Source organism: Schistocerca gregaria, chromosome 1, assembly GCF_023897955.1.
Source record: "Schistocerca gregaria isolate iqSchGreg1 chromosome 1, iqSchGreg1.2, whole genome shotgun sequence".
Taxonomy (NCBI): Eukaryota; Metazoa; Arthropoda; class Insecta; order Orthoptera; family Acrididae; genus Schistocerca; species Schistocerca gregaria.
The window spans coordinates 341096250-341116964 of record NC_064920.1 but is presented as its reverse complement, the minus strand read 5'-3'; the positions used below and the strand labels follow the sequence as shown (position 1 = coordinate 341116964).

General features: G+C 36.8%; 1 protein-coding gene across 2 annotated transcripts in view; it reads right to left on the bottom strand.

Annotated features, from left to right (window-relative positions):
• Positions 1-20715, bottom strand: part of LOC126344411 (uncharacterized) — a 244382-nt gene that overhangs the window by 134946 nt on the left and 88721 nt on the right. For both annotated transcript variants that reach the window (XM_050002018.1, XM_050002017.1), the window contains one exon: positions 8174-8392. In XM_050002018.1, coding sequence (XP_049857975.1) covers positions 8174-8392 — 219 coding nt within the window. The remainder of the gene's footprint in view (positions 1-8173; positions 8393-20715) is intronic.

Here is a 20715-nt window from a genome sequence, read left to right as displayed (position 1 = left end):
GTTTGTGTGTCTATCGACCTGCTAGCACTTTTGTTTGGTAAGTCACATCAACTTTTACCTCCTACATCTGACATCACTCACATTGAAAATAGAGACTTGTTAGTGTTATGTTGGTAACCTGCTTTCTTGGTTCTTTTGTTTGCTTATGTTGAGTATGATGAGTAGATGTTCACTCTCTTAAGCGTGCTAAAAGTAATGTGTTGTTATCAGAATATAAGTATTATGAACAATCTGTTACCTATCTTTTCCAATGCTGAACCTTGCTTTGCTAACAGGTTATGGGCCCAGAACGGTAAATCTGTGCACAGAACTAAGTTTTTTGTGTGGGTAGGAAGATAAATAACTGAAGAAGTGTGTTAGGTTATGTGCCCACACTGTGTGTGATTCTTGTTTTGATTTGTATTTTGTCAACTCCATCAGCATCTGAACTCTCATTTTTCAGAAGAAATCAGTCAGGTTTCTAGTGCTTTGAATCTGGGCATATGAAAATGGCTTTAAATGTAAGTTTGAAAAAACCACTACTCCGGTGGTGGACAAACTGACAAACTAGGATGATTATAACACATGGAAGTTTGGAATGAAACTCATTCTAATACGCAAGTAATTATGGGTTTTTACCATAGGTGCAAGTACTGCTATAAATGCAGAGAAGGATATAGATGAGTGGATACTCATTCTTTTGCATGTGGATAAATCTATGTATGCACATGTGCAAAATACAACAAAAGCAAAGGAAGCTTGGGATAATTTGGAAAACGTGCTTGCTGGTAAGAATAAAACCAGATGGATGAATCTCTGGGATGTTCTGCTGGATGCTATATTATCCAAATGCAAAGGAAATATTGAAAATTACATTACATTTTGGATGTAGCCAAGAAACTGCAGAGCATGCGCAAGCCAGTTGATGATGGGCCAATTGCACTGATTATGCTTAGAGGTTTACCAATAGTTTGTTTATGGGTATAGAGTCCAATACAATGGGCAACAATTTCACATCAGAAAATATCAAAGCAAAGGTGATGAATGGTAGTGTGAAAGAATACCTCAAGTTGGACACCAATGACAGTGATAGTGCCTTATTTACAAAGAATTATAAGAAATCACAACAGGGTTTCTAAAAAGACACGCAAGAAAAGAAGAAAGTGAAATGTTTCAATTGCCAGAAGTATGATCACTTCAAGTCCAAATGTCATCAGGAGCAAGAATCATCAAAGGAACAATCAAATGGAACAGAAAAATCATTGTTTTGTACACGTGGTATGTCAGATTTCAACCAGAGTGAGTGGATCATTGATTCCAGAGCATCATCACACATGACACAAAGAAAGGAATGGCTTAAAGATTTTGAAACACAAAATAGCAAACAAAAAATTGTGAAGTGTGTTGTTAATGTTGAATTAGTGAGCGAAGGGAAAGGTGATGTAATTGTTAATTCACCAGACATATCCTCAATAAAGAATATTATTCTTGTCCCTGCTTAGTGACTAACTTGTTGTCAGTTTCTGATTTAGTCAAGAAAGGCATAAATGTTGCTTCTGACAAAGATAGATGTAAGATGCTCAAAAGTGGTGAGATACTTTGTTCTGGATCAGAGTCAAATGACATTTATAAACTAAAAAATGTTGAAACTGTGTTGTCTGATGAGCATGCTCTTGCTATTAACAATCTTAGTAATCTGGAAGACTAAAGGCACTGTAAACTTGGTGGTATTAGTGTTGACTCTGGACTTAAGCTATGTTTTCAGAGTAGTGGCATAAAGTAGGAGTGTTTGGACTCTGAAACTCTTGACAAGTGCAAATCTTGTGTAGTACATAAGAAGTTGAAATTCCCATTTCCTAAGACTGGAGGGCCACATGCAACTGAGTTTCTTGGCCTTGAGCATGTGGAGTTATGTGACCCCACGGAGCAAATGTTACATGGTATGGCTAAGTACATGTATGTACTAGTGGATGATTATTCCAGGACATTCTGTTACCTTCTCAAGAGTGAAGCTCAAAGACTTGAATTTTTCTGTGAGCTTAAAACTTGGTTAGAAAATAGAATTGGTGCCAAAAGAAAATAATTTTCCATGACAACCAAAGTTCTATTAGACTGTCACAAAATCTTGTGTTGCATTCTAGATTAAAACATGTTTGTGCTAAAGGACACTTTATTAGACAATATGTTAAAAGAAATCAGATTGTTGTTAAGTATTTGCAGTCTGAGTAGATGCCTGCTGATGTATTAATTAAACCACTTGCCAAATTGTATCTTGTTCCTAAATTGAAAATATCTCCACATTAAGTAGTAGTGTTATGTTGGTGATCTGACTCCTTGATTCTTTTGTTTGTACCTCGATTATGATGAGTAGACTATCTTTGCTTTTGATGTTCACTCTCTTAAGTGTGCTACATGTAATGTGTTGTTATTAGAATATAAGTATTATGAACAGTCTGTTACTTATCTTTTTCAGTGCCTAACCTTGCTCTGCTAACAGTTAGGCACTTCAGTAATTCTGTGATATGCCTTTCTCAACTGAATTTATTATCTAGTTGTAATCCCATGCACTTACTACATAACTTGCAGCCACTGTGCTCAGCAAATATCATGGCCAAAAAGGAATGTACCTTCAAATGGTGATTGTCTGTGTATTGTGAAGTGGAGACATGGAAGTACGTCCTCGTATAAAAACATCTGATGCAAAACAAATCTGCCAATAGTAGTGTTTGAGGTGAGTAATAAATGTGGAAAAAAGCCTCATCATTTGGAAATACATTCAGTGTTTATCATTTTCACTGTTCCTAGAAATTAATTTACACAAATTCTATCTGACTTTGATTATTTAGACTCAGAGGGTTTGATAACCAATGCAGGTTGGTGCCGTTATGAGCTGTAGTAGCTTACCACATGGAATATATTGTAAGTACGAGTGTCAGCTTTATCTGAAATGTATTATATGAGTGTGTGGCATCTGTACTTTCAGACATGTCTGAAAGAACAGACACCACATGGAATAAGGAGGTGGGATACATATTACAGAAACTGTAGGTGGAGATGGGGAGAAAGGAAAGGAAGGGGAAGAGCCTATTTGTGTCAGTTGCATAATGACTCTACTCAGAATCAATAGAAATTGGTGAAAATGTGCACCAGATCAGGATTTGATCTCAGAATCACCTGCTTACTAAGCAGTTGTGTTAACCACTGCACCATTGTTAGTATGATGGTGCTAACAGTTATCCAGGTGGTAGCAAATTGCTCCATATTTAATGGTAGTTTGATATGGAACAAGTACCTTTTGTGTAGTGAAAACATGATGAAAGGAGTCCTGTATACTCAACATTTCACAAATAGTGCCACTCTGACTGTTTCACATGAGTAAATGAAGAAGAAACATGTGTATGTGGATTAAAATGTAATGGTAACAAATCAGCAGTAAAAATGTACAATGACAGTGTGGAACTCTCTGTGACAGTCACTACTCAGTGAAATAAGGGATGCAAAAAATTATGTCGAGATGCTCGAAGATGCTTTTAGGTCCCTTGCTCAGCTTTCTTTGGAATCAGCAAGTGATAAACAGTCACAGCTCACCAAGTGTAAAAGCACTTACCATCCTAGGTCCACACTAACAAACCATTATGTACCACTAAATAATGGATGCAAAATATCAATACCAAGTTTGCACACTTCAGATGTTACTAAAAATGGAATCACAGCAGTGGAGGTAAATAACAAATATAAGAACTCTCTTACATAAAAAAGGCCACTAAACCTGAAATTATTCCACCTACAGTAAGCCAGACAAATGCAATAAAAGAAAAGAAGAATAACAGTGATATATCTGTATATTACTACAGTCATGGGAGAGGAATCGCCAACATTGTGTTAACAGCACCAGTTTTGTCAAGCCAAGTGCATCTATATGTGAAATAATAAAGAACTGATGCAGTACCAGTAAAGAACAATGCTCAGTATTAATTGCAGACTCCAATGATAAGTATAAAACTGAACTCAAAGAAGCCCTGAAGTCGTTAACAAAAACACTGATGTTAATAGAGAAACAAACAGCAATTTTTTGGAGAATACCACACAGATTTGACTTCCCAAGTTTCTCATGTGTAAACAGAGAGATTGAAATAGCCAACAGGCAGTATTATAAAATCTGCCAAGCCTTCCAGAATACATTCTTTCTTGACACTGGGAATATGGACTGAGAATTCTATACCAGACCTGGTTCGCACCTTAATGGAAAGGGAAAAAGTTTCATTCATAAAAAAAAGTTATAGAAATATTGAGGAATGTCCATGGAACATCTAGATCAGTGGCCACTCCTTTACTCTATTCAATCCAAATAGATTCACAAAGTGCCAATCATACTCATACATAGTGCAGTGAAGTGTCCAAAACCATAGGGACAACAGCAGTATCAATTGTGCCATGTGCACCAAAAACCAGCTGATAAAACATCCCCACCAACAGAAGAAGAGGAAATAGCTCCAGGTTAAATGTGTAGTGAAACATACAAGTGAAAAATAGTGCCTCCATCTCACCTGAAAGATCTTTTACCATCTGGCACAAGGAGGAGGAAACAACCACATTAAGTAGAACCAAATGTTTAACTGTACATACACACACTAGTATAAATAAGAAACCAGAAAAGAGTCAGTGTAGAAATCTTACAAATAATGCTAACTTTGACACTTTAAACAGAAATATCAGCCCTTTCTTAATCCACTTGAACATAAATAGATTAGATACGATCAATCTTAATGGTAGAGAGAATAAAACTGATGAAGTGCAGATTTTACTCTCACAATGCAAAAGTATGAAAATTATTTATTTAAATGAACATTGGCTTACAAAAGATTGTGTCACAATTTTAAACAAGCTAAACAATTTCAATGTAGCCTCAAGTCTCTGTAGAACAAATAGTACCCATGGAGGCTCGTGCATACTTGTAAATAACTCTTTAGAATACAAAGTGAAAGATTATTTCTGTTTTCAGAATGAAGAAGGTGTATTTAAAAGCTGCTCAGTTGAATTACAAAAACAAAATATTGCCATTATGTTAATATAAGAATTCCAGGGGGAGCAGTTACAAAATTATTTTTACCAAAGTTAACAAGTCTTTTACAAAAAGAAAAGTGTTTTAATAGCTGCTGATTTCAATATAAATTTATCACTCAGTACAGTTTATGGACCTAATACAAAAATTTGAGATCAAGGCAAACTTCACAGAATTCACAAGAAGAAATGAAATACAGAAACGTTTATCATTAAGTGGTCTTCAGTCCAGAGACTTGTTTGATGCAGTTCTCCATTTTACTCTATCCTGTGCAAGCTTCTTCATCTCCCAGTACCTACTGCAACCTACATCCTTCTGAATCTGCTTAGTGTATTCATCTCTTGGTCTCCCTCTATGATTTTTACCTTCCACGCTGCCCTCCAATGCTAAATTTGTGATCCCTTGATGCCTCAAGACATGTCCTACCAACCAATCCCTTCTTCTAGTCAAGTTGTGCCAAAAACTTCTCTTCTCCCCAATCCTATTCAATACCTCCTCATTAGTTACGTGATCTACCCATCTAATCTTGAACATTCTTCTGTAGCACCACATTTCGAAAGTTGCTATTCTCTTCTTGTCAAAACTATTTATTGTCCATTTTTCACTTCCATACATGGCTACACTCCATACAAAGACTTTCAGGGACGACATCCTGACATTTAAATCTATACTCGATGTTAACAAAGGCAGTATGGGCCATCATAAAATCAAAACTGCGGATTAGAACTGACAGCAAAGATATTTTCAAAATTAAAGGTGGGAATCATTCAACACTCTTTTATAAATGTATCTAAATCAGACGTAAATGTACATGCTTATGCATAAAAAGTAGAACTAAGACACAAGACAGAAAATTACTATAACAAATTTGAGAAAATTTCAGTTAAAGATGTAGAGAAAACAACATTACAGCTAAAAAACAAAGACTCTGCTGGATCAGATGGCATACCTACCAAAGTAGTTAAAGCAGCTGACAGAATAATAGCTCACTCTCTTTGCTCAATAATTAATAAATCACTCTAAGATGGCTGCTTTCCAGATGTCCTAAAGTATGCGGAGATATAAGCTTTGTTTAAAAAAGGCTCAAGATGAGATATGGGGAACTACAGCTCAATTTCTATTCTCCTGACTTTTTAAAAAAAATATTTGAAAAGGTGTGGCAACACAACTTAAAAAATTATAGAGAAGTCAAATATAATTTCAGATAATCAATATGGTTTTCAAAAAGGCAAGAGCACTATAGAGGCCATTAATGAGTTTGTGGAAAAAATTCGTTCCAACTTAAACAAGATGAGAAAAGTTGCATGATTGTTCTTTGACCTCATAAAAGTATTTGATTGTGTAAACCATCACTTGCTCCTGTATAAAATGAAAAGATACGGAATTGGGGGTTTCACCTTAGATTCACTTAGGTTATACCTCATGAACAGAAAACAAGGGATAGTTATATCATCAGGTAAGGGAAATTCCTTCTCTGAATGGATGATTATTTTGCAAGGTGTTCCACAACACTCGATTATCAGTCCAATTTTGTTTTTACTTTATATAAATGATCTACCGTTGAACATAAATTCACACTCAGTTTTATTCGCTGAGATATTTCTGCCCTTCTTGAGAGCAATGGCCCTGAACAAATTCCTTAAACTGTCGCAAAACTAAAAGACAGTTTGGGAATCTAGTTCCAACTAAATGGGCTAAAATTGAATATTGGGAAAACACACTTGCTGCAGTTTAAAACTGAAATCTATAAGGTAAAAGAATGCCACATTATTCGTAGAAACCAAGAACTGAAAGAAGCAGACTGTGTTAAATTTTTAGGCATTCATTTAGACCAGAGTCTATCCTGGTATTCACACATGAAGTATTTAGCAAGAAAATTAAACAGCCCGAGATTTTCAATGAAGATTCTGTCATATTCAGTGAGCATGGAGACAAAAAAAACTTTGAATCGATTATAAGGCAGGGCATTGTTTATTGGGGAGGCACAAGTAAAATTACTAAGATCTTAAAATTACAAAACCCTATTGATAGAAGTATGCCTAATTCAAAACAAAAAGTATCCTGTCACCAGCTGTTAAGAAATTCAAAAATATTATGTGCTCCATACTTGTACATTTATGAACTGATTATTTTTGTAACCCCAAGTTATTCATAGGCAATAAGTTTAAATTTCAATACTGTACTAGGAACAATGATAACTTCTTGCTTCCCACTCGTACATCAATGCTGTTTGCACAAACCCCAGAGTACATGGGCATAACGTTTTCAACATTTTAAAAAAGAAACAAATCCTCAACATTGAGATGGGACAACTAAAGCAAAAACAGAAATGTTATTATTCCCTATAAGAATTTATTAATGATAATATGACACTACAAATAAGAAAGCAAGTAGCTGATATGTTTTGTTAATTAAGCTTAGAAGTTTTGTGTCTAATAAATGACTGTAATAATTATTCTCTCATTTTACAATAATACTGTTATTAGGCTACACACAGTCTCTGTAAATTATAAATAAATAATTATTGTTTTTGCATTACACATAAATTATAATTGGAGTACTGTCGAGTCCCCTGTACATTAAATCTTATGATTTAACTCTGTATGTTATGGAACAATAAAAATTCTGTATCTGATTCACCCAGATACAGTGTTTATTGCAAGTGTATAGACTATCTCAGCACACCCTTTGGCCAACCCAAATTCCCACCTATCTTTGTCCACAGCCTCCATGCTCACTACTTTGAGATTCGCACTGAAGGGTAGGCATAATCATGCACCCACATTGAAAATGGTGGATTCATTGTCCATCATGATGAATTAGTTATATTAATGTGTGGTGTCTGTTCTTTTGGACGTGTCCAGAAGAACACATGCCAGTTATTCATCTAAAATGTCATTACTTATCATCCTTCCTGATGCTGGAATTTTAATAGTCACTAATGTATATGCTGAGTGTGTTCTGTGTTTGGGTAAAGGTGTAATATCAAAGTAAGTTACCTGAAAGTAGAGTGAACACATTTTTAAACCAGTTACATTTGCAATGATAATTCAATCATGGAGGAAGTTATTTTCTGATATTTTTCAAATACTGTTGAGGAATATGAACTATCACATCCCAAAATATACTTACTCTGCTTAACTTGTTTATTAATGCTTCTTTCATCCTGTTTAAAGCCTCAAGTTCATCTATTTGGTTGTTCTCTCTTTCACATAGTTGCATGATTTCATCTGCCTTTTCCTTGTTATACTCATTAAGCTCATCTAGCCCAATCAATGAGTTGTCAATATTAGTTATCATTCTGTCATAAAATTCTGATAGATCCAGTCGTGGCTCTGTTGTTGATACATCCTGAAAAGTAGAAACATTTAACAGAAAGTTTTTTAATAACATAAGAAATGATTAAAAGTAAGAAATGGTTAAAAGGTTTTGTGATCTATGGAACATTTAAATGTGACTGTAATAATTTAGTACAACAAGCAATACATAACACACAAAAAAGTTAAAGTGTGATGTGTAAGACAGAGAATAACAACGCTGAAGTTCCAGAAACCGAAACTGATGAAACTCAAGCTACAGAATTCTTAGACAATCAGATGCAAGTAATCTAAGATGGAATACATGAACATGCCAGTCAATGAAGCAACTTCAGCACTGTCACCATCCATTACTGCACTACTGGACCTTCAAAAACATTGTTGTACTTTCAAGACTGTGCAGTTGTAAGTGTATGCAAACTGTGGCAAAGCAAGATGAGATCTCTTTACCGCTTCTCTTATTTTGCCATGTGCCTAATAAAATTCATCTTATTTTCATTTTGCTTACTAACCATTAACATACATGAGTATAATCTGCATTTACATAAAAGAGAAAGGTTGGATCTTAGTTTTAAAGAATATAGCACCAGGTCTACTTTAGTGCTTAGTTTTGTAAATAAAATAGAAAGAAACTTCCACACGGGGAAAATATATTAAAAACAAAGATTCCAAGACTTACCAAGCAAGAAAGTGCCGGTAAACAGGCACAATAAAATAACACACAAACACACACACAATATTTCTAGCTTTCGCAACCAATGGTTGCTTCTTCAGGAAAGAGGGAACGAGAGGGAAAGACGAAAGGATGTGGGTTTTAAGGGTGAGGGTAAGGAGTCATTCCAGTCCCGGGAGCGGAAAGACTTACCTTAGGGGGAAAAAGGATAGGTATATACTCGTGCACATACACACACACACACACACACACATATCCATCCATACATATACAGACATAAGCAGACATATTTAAAGGCAAAGAGTTTGGGCAAAGATGACAGTCGAGGCGGAAGTGCAGAGGCAAAGATGATGTTGAACGACAGGTGAGGTATGAGTGGCAGCAACTTGAAATTAGAGGAGATTGAGGCCTGGTGGATAATGAGAATAGAGGATACCTCCATTATGACAGCTGCCACCCATTCCATATCAAACGATCCCTTCCCTACAGTCTAGGCCTTTGTGGCAAACGAATCTGCTCCAGTCCTGAATCCCTGAAAAATTACACCAACAACCTGAAAACAGCTTTCGCATCCTGCAACTACCCTCCTGACCTGGTACAGAAGCAAATAACCAGAGCCACTTCCTCATCCCCTCAAAACCATAACCTCTCACAGAAGAACCCCAAAAGTGCCTCACTTGCGACAGGATACTTTCCGGGACTGGATCAGACTCTGAATGTGGCTCTCCAGCAGGAATATGACTTCCTCAAATACTGCCCTGAAATGAGATACATCCTTCATGAAATCCTCCCCACTCCACCAAGAGTGTCTTTTCGCCGTCCACCTAACCTTCATAACCTCTTGGTTCATCCCTATGAAATCCCCAAATCACCTTCCCTACCCTCTGGCTCCTACCCTTGTAATTGCCCCTGGTGTAAAACCTGTCCTATGCACCCTCCCACCACCACCTCCTCCAGTCCTGTAACCCGGAAGGTGTACACGATCAATGGCAGAGCCACGTGTGAAAGCACCCACATGATTTACCAACTGATCTGCCTAAACTGTGACGCTTTCTATGTGGGAATGACCAGCAACAAACTGTCCATTCGCATGAATGGACACAGGCAGAAAGTGTTTGTTGGTAATGAGGATCACCCTGTGGCTAAACATGCCTTGGTGAACGGCCAGCACATCTTGGCACAGTGTTACACCGTCCGGATTATCTGGATACTTCCCACCAACATCAACCTATCCGAACTCCGGAGATGGGAACTTGCCCTTCAATATATCCTCTCTTCTCATTATCCCCCGGGCCTCAATCTCCACTAATTTCAAGTTGCCGCCACTCATACCTCACCTGTCATTCAACATCATCTTTGCCTCTGCACTTCCACCTTGACTGACACCTCTGCCCAAACTCTTTGCCTTTAAATATGTCTGCTTGTGTCTGTATATGTATGGATGGATATGTGTGTATGTGTGTGTGTGTGTGTGTGTGTGTGTGTGTGTGTGTGTGTGTGTGTGTGTGTGTGGGCGCGTGAGTATATACCTATTCTTTTTTCCCCCTAAGGTAAGTCTTTGCGCTCCCGGGATTGGAATGACTCCTTACGCTCTCACTTAAAACCCACATCCTTTCGTCTTTCCCTCTCGTTCCCTCTTCCCTGAAGAAGCAACCGTTGGTTGTGAAAGCTATAAATTTTGTGAGTGTGTTTGTGTGTTATTTTATTGTGCCTGTCTACCATCGCTTTCCTGCTTGGTAAGTCTTGGAATCTTTGTTTTTAATATATTAGTGCTTAGTTTTGTGTATGTAATTAATTTCCTAATTTATTTTGACCATTCATAGTTAATACCTTTGTCAGAGGGTGATATCAGTAATTATTTCATGACTTAAATACTATTGTTTATTTATAAACAAATATAAATTCCATACTAATTATAAACATTTGCAAGAAGAACTACTGGGATTCTTAAAGTATTTAATGGGCTCTATTTAAAAACATATTAGCAAAGCCAGCCCTTATTTAATTCCAAAATAATTACCAGATTTGTCAAAAGTATTGTTTGTATAACTATATCTCTCGATTTCATTATTTAAAAAATTAATTCTGCCTAACCTTTGTGGCAGAATAAACTCTTAAAAAGAAGGAAATTTTCAATGTATTCAGTTGATTGAATGAGTTATGTTTTAATTGTAATTTCTTTAACTTAAACACTGAACAATGTATAATTCCAGTGTGCCTGTTATGGTGAGGATATATAAAGGCCTCATTTTTGGTCCTGAGGCAGTCAGTCCAAGGCCGATTTTCAAAGGGAAGTTATGAACAGTTTCAAGTACTATCAATACATCAACTTAACAGTGGAATTAGTGTAACACCAATAGCCTGTGGCTTAAAACAATGATGGTGACTGTTCAATTTATTTGAGAAATAGTGTCACATGTACCTTATTATTATGCAAGAACTGTGAGCTGTGTGGTTAGGTATTTACTCCTCATAGATGTTCAACAGCAAAAGATTGTTGCAGTACACTGATGTTTGCCTGTAATCTGTTAATGAGGCTTAACATTTATCAATAGTGAGCTGGCCATATCACTGTGTAATATTGGGGGATTGGTAACAGTGAAAGTAAAGAACTGTGAAACACAACTCTGCAACTGTCATCTACATCATTTACAGTGGTCAATGTTGAACTTACAACCCCCACCCCCACCATTTTTCAGCCAGTATGACAATGCAGTACATTGGCACTGAGGACCATCAATGAAGAAACAAAGCAGATGAATGTCACAAAATGATATGCAGATGACATTCAAACACGTCATAAAGAATTAGTGAAATATCAATTACATTTAAACACATTCATTACCGTAAATTTGTTTAGTTGTTGCTTAAGGTAACCATAAAAATGTATGATTCAAAATAAAGAAATGAAGAAAAACATTGACTATTACAATCATAATTATTTTAGGAGAAAACACAGTTCTCTCTATAAATATAACTGTCATCTCACACCTCCTTTCGTTTCTAAACGCAGTACATGCTTACAGTTATAAGCATTTTTGGGCATACATTAGCCACCTTCAGATTCAATGTAAATAGATTAAATAGATGATATTCTGTGATTGTGTGTGCAAAGAAAGAAAGATAAAATTTGCCCATATGAAGTCTAGAGACTGTTGATTTACATGCATTGTTAAAAATGCCTATAGTATTCCCTGCTGACATGCTTATGCATTAAAAGTGCACTTCTGGCTACACTGTACTGCAACTTCACCAAAACATATGTGTAATCTCTTAGATTTTCTTGGTGTAATTGATTAATGGGGTGCTTTCAATTCTTCAGCTGAGTTGTTGGTTACATTTTCATATTTTCATGGCATGACAGATCAATGGTGGGCTTTCTGTTGTTCAGAAGAGTAGTTATTTCCCATGTTTTGCGCAAATATTTTGATGAACAACCCAGTCTTGGTAGGTTGCTGGGGGGAGTTGGCACCACATCTACACACACAGGTCACCTGATTCCCGTAAATTGGGGGAGGGAGGGGGGGGGGGGGCATGAGTTCTGACATCACATTCAATCACATCCCAACATCCCACGGGTTTTAGATCCTGTCTAGATCTGGCGAGTTTTGGGGTCAGCACATTAATTGAAGCCACTGTGATTGTCGAACAACTCCATCACACTCATTTAACTTACGACATGTTGCGTTATCTTGCTGACAAATGCCACTACTGTCGGGAAACATAATCATCATGCAACAGTGTGCATGGTCTGCAACCAGTGTACAACACTCCTTGGCCATCATAGTGCCTTGTATGAGCTCCTTAGATCTATGGAGGTTCATCAAGGTGTTCCCTAGATCACTGTGGACCTGCTGCCAGCTTGTCTCCATCCTGCAGTACAGGTGCCAAGGAGCTTTTGCCCCTGGAAGATGATAGATTTGTGCGCTCCCATCGGCAAGATGAAGAAGTTGACAGGATTCATCAGGCCATACAATGCTCTGCCACTGCAGCAACGTCCAGTGCCAGTGGTCATGTGCTTGTTTCCATCATAGTCACTGATGTCATAGTGTTAATATTGGCACATGCATGGGATTTTGGCTGCAGAGGTCCATGACTGCAAGTGGCCAGTGAACTGCATGTTCAACCACACTTGTACTGTGCCCAGTATTAAAGTCTGATGTTAGGTTCACCACAGCTCACCATCTGGTATGTTTTACTAATCTGTCCAGCCTATGACATCCAACATCTGTAGTGAAGGGTGGTTGCACAACCCTACAACATCTGTATGTGGTTTCACATTCATTTTGCTACATGTTGAAGACACTCACTACAGCACTACTCAAAAACCTGAAAAACCATGTAGTTTTCCAAGTTGTCTTGCTGAGCCTCTGGGATATCACAATCTGCCCTCTCTCAGACTCAGATGCCTTTCCATGCTACACATGGACAGCACACTCACTGATACTGCATGCACCATGTGTGTCTCTGAATAGTTGTTACTCCTCATTAGGTGATGCTATTATGACTTGGATGCATTTTTATCGATAGTAGCTTAGTAGTCAAACCGTTCTGGATGATCAGTGTATGCTATCATCACACCCTATACTCAGCACTCAGTGCACTCTACACTTCCATGGAGCAGGGGCAGGGGGGGGGGATGTAGGCAGCTATATAGGGACTCTGCCCCATTGCAACACTAACCCATCTGGAGTGAAGACATAGTGTAGCAGCACTGCTGAGTGTTCCTTCTGGTCTCTGACCATGACATGTGTAGACGCATGTATTGAGTTTAGAACAAATTACGTGTATTACAGGTTCTATGTTTGTCTTTACCTCAGTTCTGATACTCAGTGTCTACGAAATTATGATACACCAAGTCACTGACTAACCTATTCCATTTTATGGAGGTCTATTATAAGAATGTGAGATTGGATTAGATTAGATGAGATTAATACTTGTTCCATAGATCATGAATACGACACTTCGTAATGATGTGGAACGTGTCAGGTTAATGAAAGATGTCTGTACAAGATATTACATTGCACAAAATATTGCATGACACTAATGCTTAAGTTTTTTTTCCCCTCCCTCAATTTATATCTAAAAATTCAGCCAATGAGTAGAAGGAGTTGTCATCTAGAAAATCTTTTAATTTATTTTTATATGTTTTTTGACTGTCTGTCAGGCTTTTGATGCTGTTTGGTAGGTGACCAAAGACTTTTGTGGCAGCATAATTTACCCCCTTCTGTGCCAAAGTCAGATTTAACCCTGCATAGTGAAGATCATCCTTTCTCCTGGTGTTATAGCTATGCGCACTGATATTACTTTTGAACTGGGCTGGCTTACTAACAACAAATTTCATAAGTGAATATATATACTGTGAGGTTACTGTGAGGATCCCTAAATCTTTAAATAGATGTCTGCAGGATGACCGTGGGTGGGCTCCAGCAATTATTATGATCACACATTTTTGAGCAATGAATACTTTTCTACTCAACGATGAATTACCCCAGAATATGATACCATACGAAAGCAGTGAATGAAAATAGGCATAGTAAGCTAATTTACTGAGATTCTTATCACCAAAATTTGCAAAAACCCTAATAGCATACGTAGCCGAACTCAGATGTTTCAGCAGACCATCAATGTGTTGCTTCCAGTTTAACCTCTCATCAATGGACACATCTGTTCAAAGTCTATATTTATTACTGGAGTTGTGCCATTTACTGTACAGAACTGTATATACTGTGTTTTATCAAAATTTAAAGAGAGTCCGTTTGCTGAGAACCACTTAATAATTTTGTGAAAAACATCATTTACAATTGCATCACTTAGTTCTTGGTTTTTGGATGTTATTACTATACTTGTATCATCAGCAAAAAGAACTAACTTTGCATCTACATCAATATGGAATGGTAAGACATTAAAGTATATCAACAACAGTAAAGGACCTAAGACCGAACCCTGTGGGACCCCGTACTTGATAGCCCCCCCAGTTTGAGGAATCAGCTGTTGAATTAACATTACATGAAGCACTGGTACTATGGGTTATTCATATGACCCCATGCAGCTTCAAATGCTGAGTAACTACAGAGAACCTTATATACATCTATCGTTCAAGACCATCAAACAATGAATGAGTACAAGAAGAGATTGTGGTGTATTTCTGACAAAAAAAGAACAGTTCAGATTTATTTACTGTTGCCACATACTTAAGGGCCGTTTCAGTTAGTATCTATGGAAATAACACTATCATATCTCTTTTATTTATAAATGTTTTATGTTCTTGTTTTACAACATGTTTTTTATTCTTGAGTATCTCTTCAGTATGTATCTATGTTGCCTAAATTATATTTAATCTAATCCATATTTAATCTGTATCAAACTGCATTTGGGGGGCAGGAGATGACCCCAACTCTTGAAAAGATGTAATTTCAGTATCACTATAAAACCAAGGAAAGATGATAAATGCCCAAGTGGCAGCTGCACTAGTATTTCCTATGACAGCAGTTCTCACACGTATTTCTTTCAATCCTTTGAAACCTGAAGACACTATCTGGAGGAATTATAGCCTCAAACAGCTCCATTAACAGGGCTGCTAAGAACAGCTACCTATCTGTGTACAGTCCTTTCTGTCATGTTGCTCTTGCCAACATCAAGTCAAGGAAATTCTGTCAGGTACGTCTCAACAGAATTATCTTCTTCAGGGAAGTTTCTTTATCATTGTCACATTTGCCACCAAATTAATAGGATTATGTTCATAATAAGGAGACCAGCAAAATACTCTTTATACTGTACAAGGCTGTGAGCTACATCTCTTGCATTTTGCATACCATGCATGCCTGCCATTGTTACCCATCAATTGCAACTCATCATCCAGATGTTAATGCAGTTGATGATAGAAACAGAATTATAATTCACTACTGCAATGTTTGTTTGAATTTCTTTCCACAGTTCCAAGTGTATTTAGCATTTACCTGCATTTTACTGGGTTGATGCATAAGCTTGTAGCATTTTTCATAAGTTTAATAAACACAACAGCTGCACATAACAGAGGCTATAGTTATCAATAACACATTGTCCTTTGCTATTTACAACAGTTTGTCATGACTGTAAATATCACGTGGACTTCAAGTAAAGAATATGTCAAGTCATGTTCAGAGTGCATTGCATCCAGAAACAAAATTCCTTAAAGGTTGTTTGATAAAGAGCAGTAAAATTAAAAATCTGAGGGCTCAAGGTCAAGTGAATAAGGTGACTGTGTAATGAATTTCCAACCCAGCTCGTGCACAGCATTTTTTGTCAGTCTATCAAAATGCGAGTGGGTCTTATCGTAGAGTAGCATAACTTCATGCTGTCTTTCTGTTATTTGTTCTTTTAATGGATCTGCAGGATGTCTCAATTGTTGACAACAAATGTCAGCATTGATGGTTACATCTTGGGAAAGCTTTTTGTAGCACAACAGACTGTCACTTTTCTATCAGGTACACAACATCATCTTTTGTGGACACACACAGGCCTTTGTATCAGCAATTACTGCTTTGTATGGGCTCATTCCTCTTTCCCTTACATTATCATAAGGACACCATTTTTCATCACCAGTAACGATACAGGATAGGAATGGTTGGTGTTGTTCATGAGCCAATTGATGACAAGCAAGAAGAGATACACATACAATCATGCACTGATTTTTGTGATTTTGGCTTAGACCATGGAGTACCCACACATCCAATTTTTTAACCTTCCCATGCAAATGTCACTTGATGGTAGAATGATCACAGTTCATCACATTTGCCAGTTCTGGAATACAGTAATGTGGGTCACTGTGAATCAATTCATGTAAATGATCTTCGCCTAACCCTGAAGGCCTTTCTGAATTTGGGGAGTTACTAATGTCAAAACGGGCCACCTTAAAACAACAAAACCATTTTCTTACCACACTCTGTCTAGTGGCATAATCCCCATACACAGATCAGATGTTTCTGGCTGTTTCCACTGCCATAATCCCTCTACTGAACTCAAATAGACGAATAAGTGAGAAATGTTCAAATTTCTCCACTTGTCATGCCATTTTCTAGCATCCACAGCTCTGGTCACAGTCTCCAAATGACAAAATTACACCATGTAAACTCAAATAGCAACAGTGAACCACAAACAGAATATTACAATTCATAAATAAACCCACAGCAACCGGAATACCAACATGGAAAATAAAAACACTAAGAACTTAGACCACCAACCTAACAAATGAAGGCCACTGTTTTGAATATGAATGATTCAGTGATATTTTCATGCCTTTTTTCTAAATAATAACTCATCTTGGTTGCCACATCTGATGGCGCTGTAGTAGAGGTCCCTTAAAACACTGAATATTTGTAATTCACTTAGATAGTGACTGTGGGATGTAGACTGGATAGACCTTGAACTTTACATAGCCTTTTGATGATGCTCACTTGATTGCAAATGCTAGATGTATGAATTAGCAAACCCTACAAATCAAAAATTCATCAATACTGTCCACTTTCAATGATTTAGATGGCTGTGGGTGCCTACAGGATGAACTCCACAGCCAGTTTGTGTACTGAAGCTACTGAGACAACCATCTACTCCAGTTACTCATGATGTGTATGACATACAGTTTTTTTATTGATTCCTAAGTGACAGATATTGCATCTGGTTGCTCAATCCAATATGCAGAAGGCCTTTATATGTTATGCAGCTGCTGCAAAGCGAGTTCGTATGTGTGCAAAGCAAGACTTCATGTTACCAGTACTTGACATGGACCAGATTCTGGTCCTTGCATAGATATTGCAGTCTAGCCTGAAACAGTTAAGCGTAATGTGATAAAAATGATTTTAAGTGGACATTACACGTGCTATACAACCCAAAATATTTTTAGAAAATTGTCTCTTTTATAGTTAAAAGCTTGTTAAATGTTAACTACATTCTCTGTACTTATGTTTGATTGCTTTCTGAAAGAAATTTAGCTCCTAACTGGTAATAACCATTGGCTATTTGAATATGGTGTGTTTATAAAACTGTACTGCTTACTTGCTTCTTGGATTCCAATAGCTTGCAGTGACTCAGAACTGGCCTGTGTAGGGGGAAGGGTGGGATGAGCACTGGTCCTACAGTGTCATCGCTTAACATTATGTAATGTCACATGTCCAAATCCTTAAGGACGAAGATGCAGGCAAAGGAGTGCATTTGAGGTAGGAGAGTGAGTAATAGAAGTATTAAATTCAGGCTTTGTTCAAAACTTATTGCATTTGAAATGTTGTGGACAGACACAGAACAAAACTCGAGGATTTGATGACATCTGCTGGAAAACTGTGAGTAAAAGACAATGCTCATGCCATGTGTTGCATTTGAATTGAGATCGAGTACTTGCAATTTGAATTTTTGATAACATGCACTACTGCTCATAAAATATGGGAGACACTGAGCATGGTTTATGAACAAACACTCGAAGTGAACAAACTGTCATTCATGAAAAACTTCCATGAGTACTAACTGAACATGAGTGATCCGGTGTCATGGCATATTGCAAAAATATTGAACACTGATGGGGCTTAACTCAAGGACTTGGGTGAAACCATTTCAAACTCTTTATCAAATTAAAACTACAAAGAGAAATGAATGGGTGACTACAGGTATCAAAAAATCCTCAGTAACTCTTAGATATCTCAACTCTATAAAAAATAATCAATCTAACCCAGAAGTTCTGCAATTCTACAAAAAGTACAGGAAAATACACAGAAAGGTGTTGCTAGCCACAAAAAACTTTCAAACAACAAAATATTACTTGAAGCTGAAAACAAGAGCAAAGCAGCCTGGAACATCGTCAAACAGGAAACATCTAACTCCGCTAAAAAGGACCTCAATTCACATATTAAAAACAAAGATGTACCATTAGGTAACCCTAAAAAATTAGCTGATTTTGTAAACTCATATTTCAGTAGTATTGCAAAAAAATTACAGCAGAAATTTCCAGATAAGGGAAGAGGCACTATTAGTACACCAACTAAAAAATAAAGGACTTGATGAAATCCCAGTCTGCGTAATTAAAGAATGTATAGACTCCATAAAGGGCCCATTAACAGACATAATTAATGAATCTTTCGAATCTGGATACTTTCCGGAGTACCTAAAACAAGCAAAAGTTATACCTATCCTTAAGAACAGAGATGTGGAAAATGTAGAGAACTACAGGCCGATTTCTATATAATAGAAATACTAGTCAAAAAGAGACTGCTAAATTAGCTGAATAAATATAACCTTCTTTCCAATGACCAAATTGGTTTTAGGCCCAGAAAAGGCACACCATCTGCTATAGCACAGTTCACTAAAGTAATTTTAGAAGCACTGGACAAAGGTGAAAATGTAAGTGGTATCTCTTTAGACTTGTCCAAGGCCTTTGATACAGTTGACCACAAAATCTTACTTCATAAATTGGGGCAAATACGAATAAGAGGTGTGACAAAGAAGTAGTTCAAATCATACTTGGAAAACAGAGTTCAACGAGTTGAGATATCTCAAGTTTCAAACAATTCCCTTGTAAAACACCTGTCTGACCCAGAAAATGTGAATATAGGCGTCCTGCAGGGAAGTGTATTAGGCCCAATATTGTTTTTTATAGACATTAACGACTTCCCACAAAGTATCAGACATGGAGAAAAAATACTTTTTGCTGATGACAGCAACATAGTAATAACAGGCGAAAATCCAACACAACTGTCAGAAAGAGCAAACAAGGCTCCCAATGATGTCCACAACTGGTCATTAAAAAATAAAGTAACCCTAAATGTAAAGAAAACTAACTATATTAACTTCCAATTGAACAAAAAACACAATGCCACTAGAATAAAAGTTAATAATTTTGAATTAGAATGTGTGACAAGTACCAAATTCTTAGGGATGAATGTAGACAGCCAACTGAAATGGACAAACCATGTCAACATTTTGGCAAAGAAATTATCCACAGCATGCTATGCTCTTAGAATCCTTGCACCGGTATGCAGTAATACCTGTCTTAAAATAACATATTACGGATATCTACACTCAGTCCTCAGCTATGAGATCATGTTTTGGGGAACAAGTGCCAGTAACATACAAACTGTTTTGAAAGTACAAAAAAGAGCCATAAGGATAATAACAAACAGCAACAACAGAGCCCACTGTCTAGAGTTATTTAGAAAGTCTGGCATTCCAACTGTTTTTTGTGAGTATATCTTTCAGAACATAATGTTCATTAAGAAAAATCTCAACATGTACAACACAAACAGCATAATACATGACCATGAAACAAGAGCTTGTCACCACCTCCATCTAGATAAAAATAACAAGGCAAAGACACAAAAAAGTATATTTTATGATGGGATAAAACTGTATAACAAATTACCACAAGAAATTAAAGAAATAAATGAGCCCCTCACTTTCAGACAAAAGCTTAAAACCTTTTTAGTAAGTAAAAGTTGTTATACTGTAAAAGAATATTTAACATAGACATAGATTATTAGCAACATATGACATTATCACCAAAATATTATGTAATTATAAATGTGCGTATGACTAGTTATAAAAACTACACAAAGTATGAGAAACCTGTTTCATTGAAAATGTAAATGTGTGCTCCTGTGTTGTAAACTGACGACATCCATACAATATTTATTGTTCCATGGATGAAGAAATAAATAAATAAA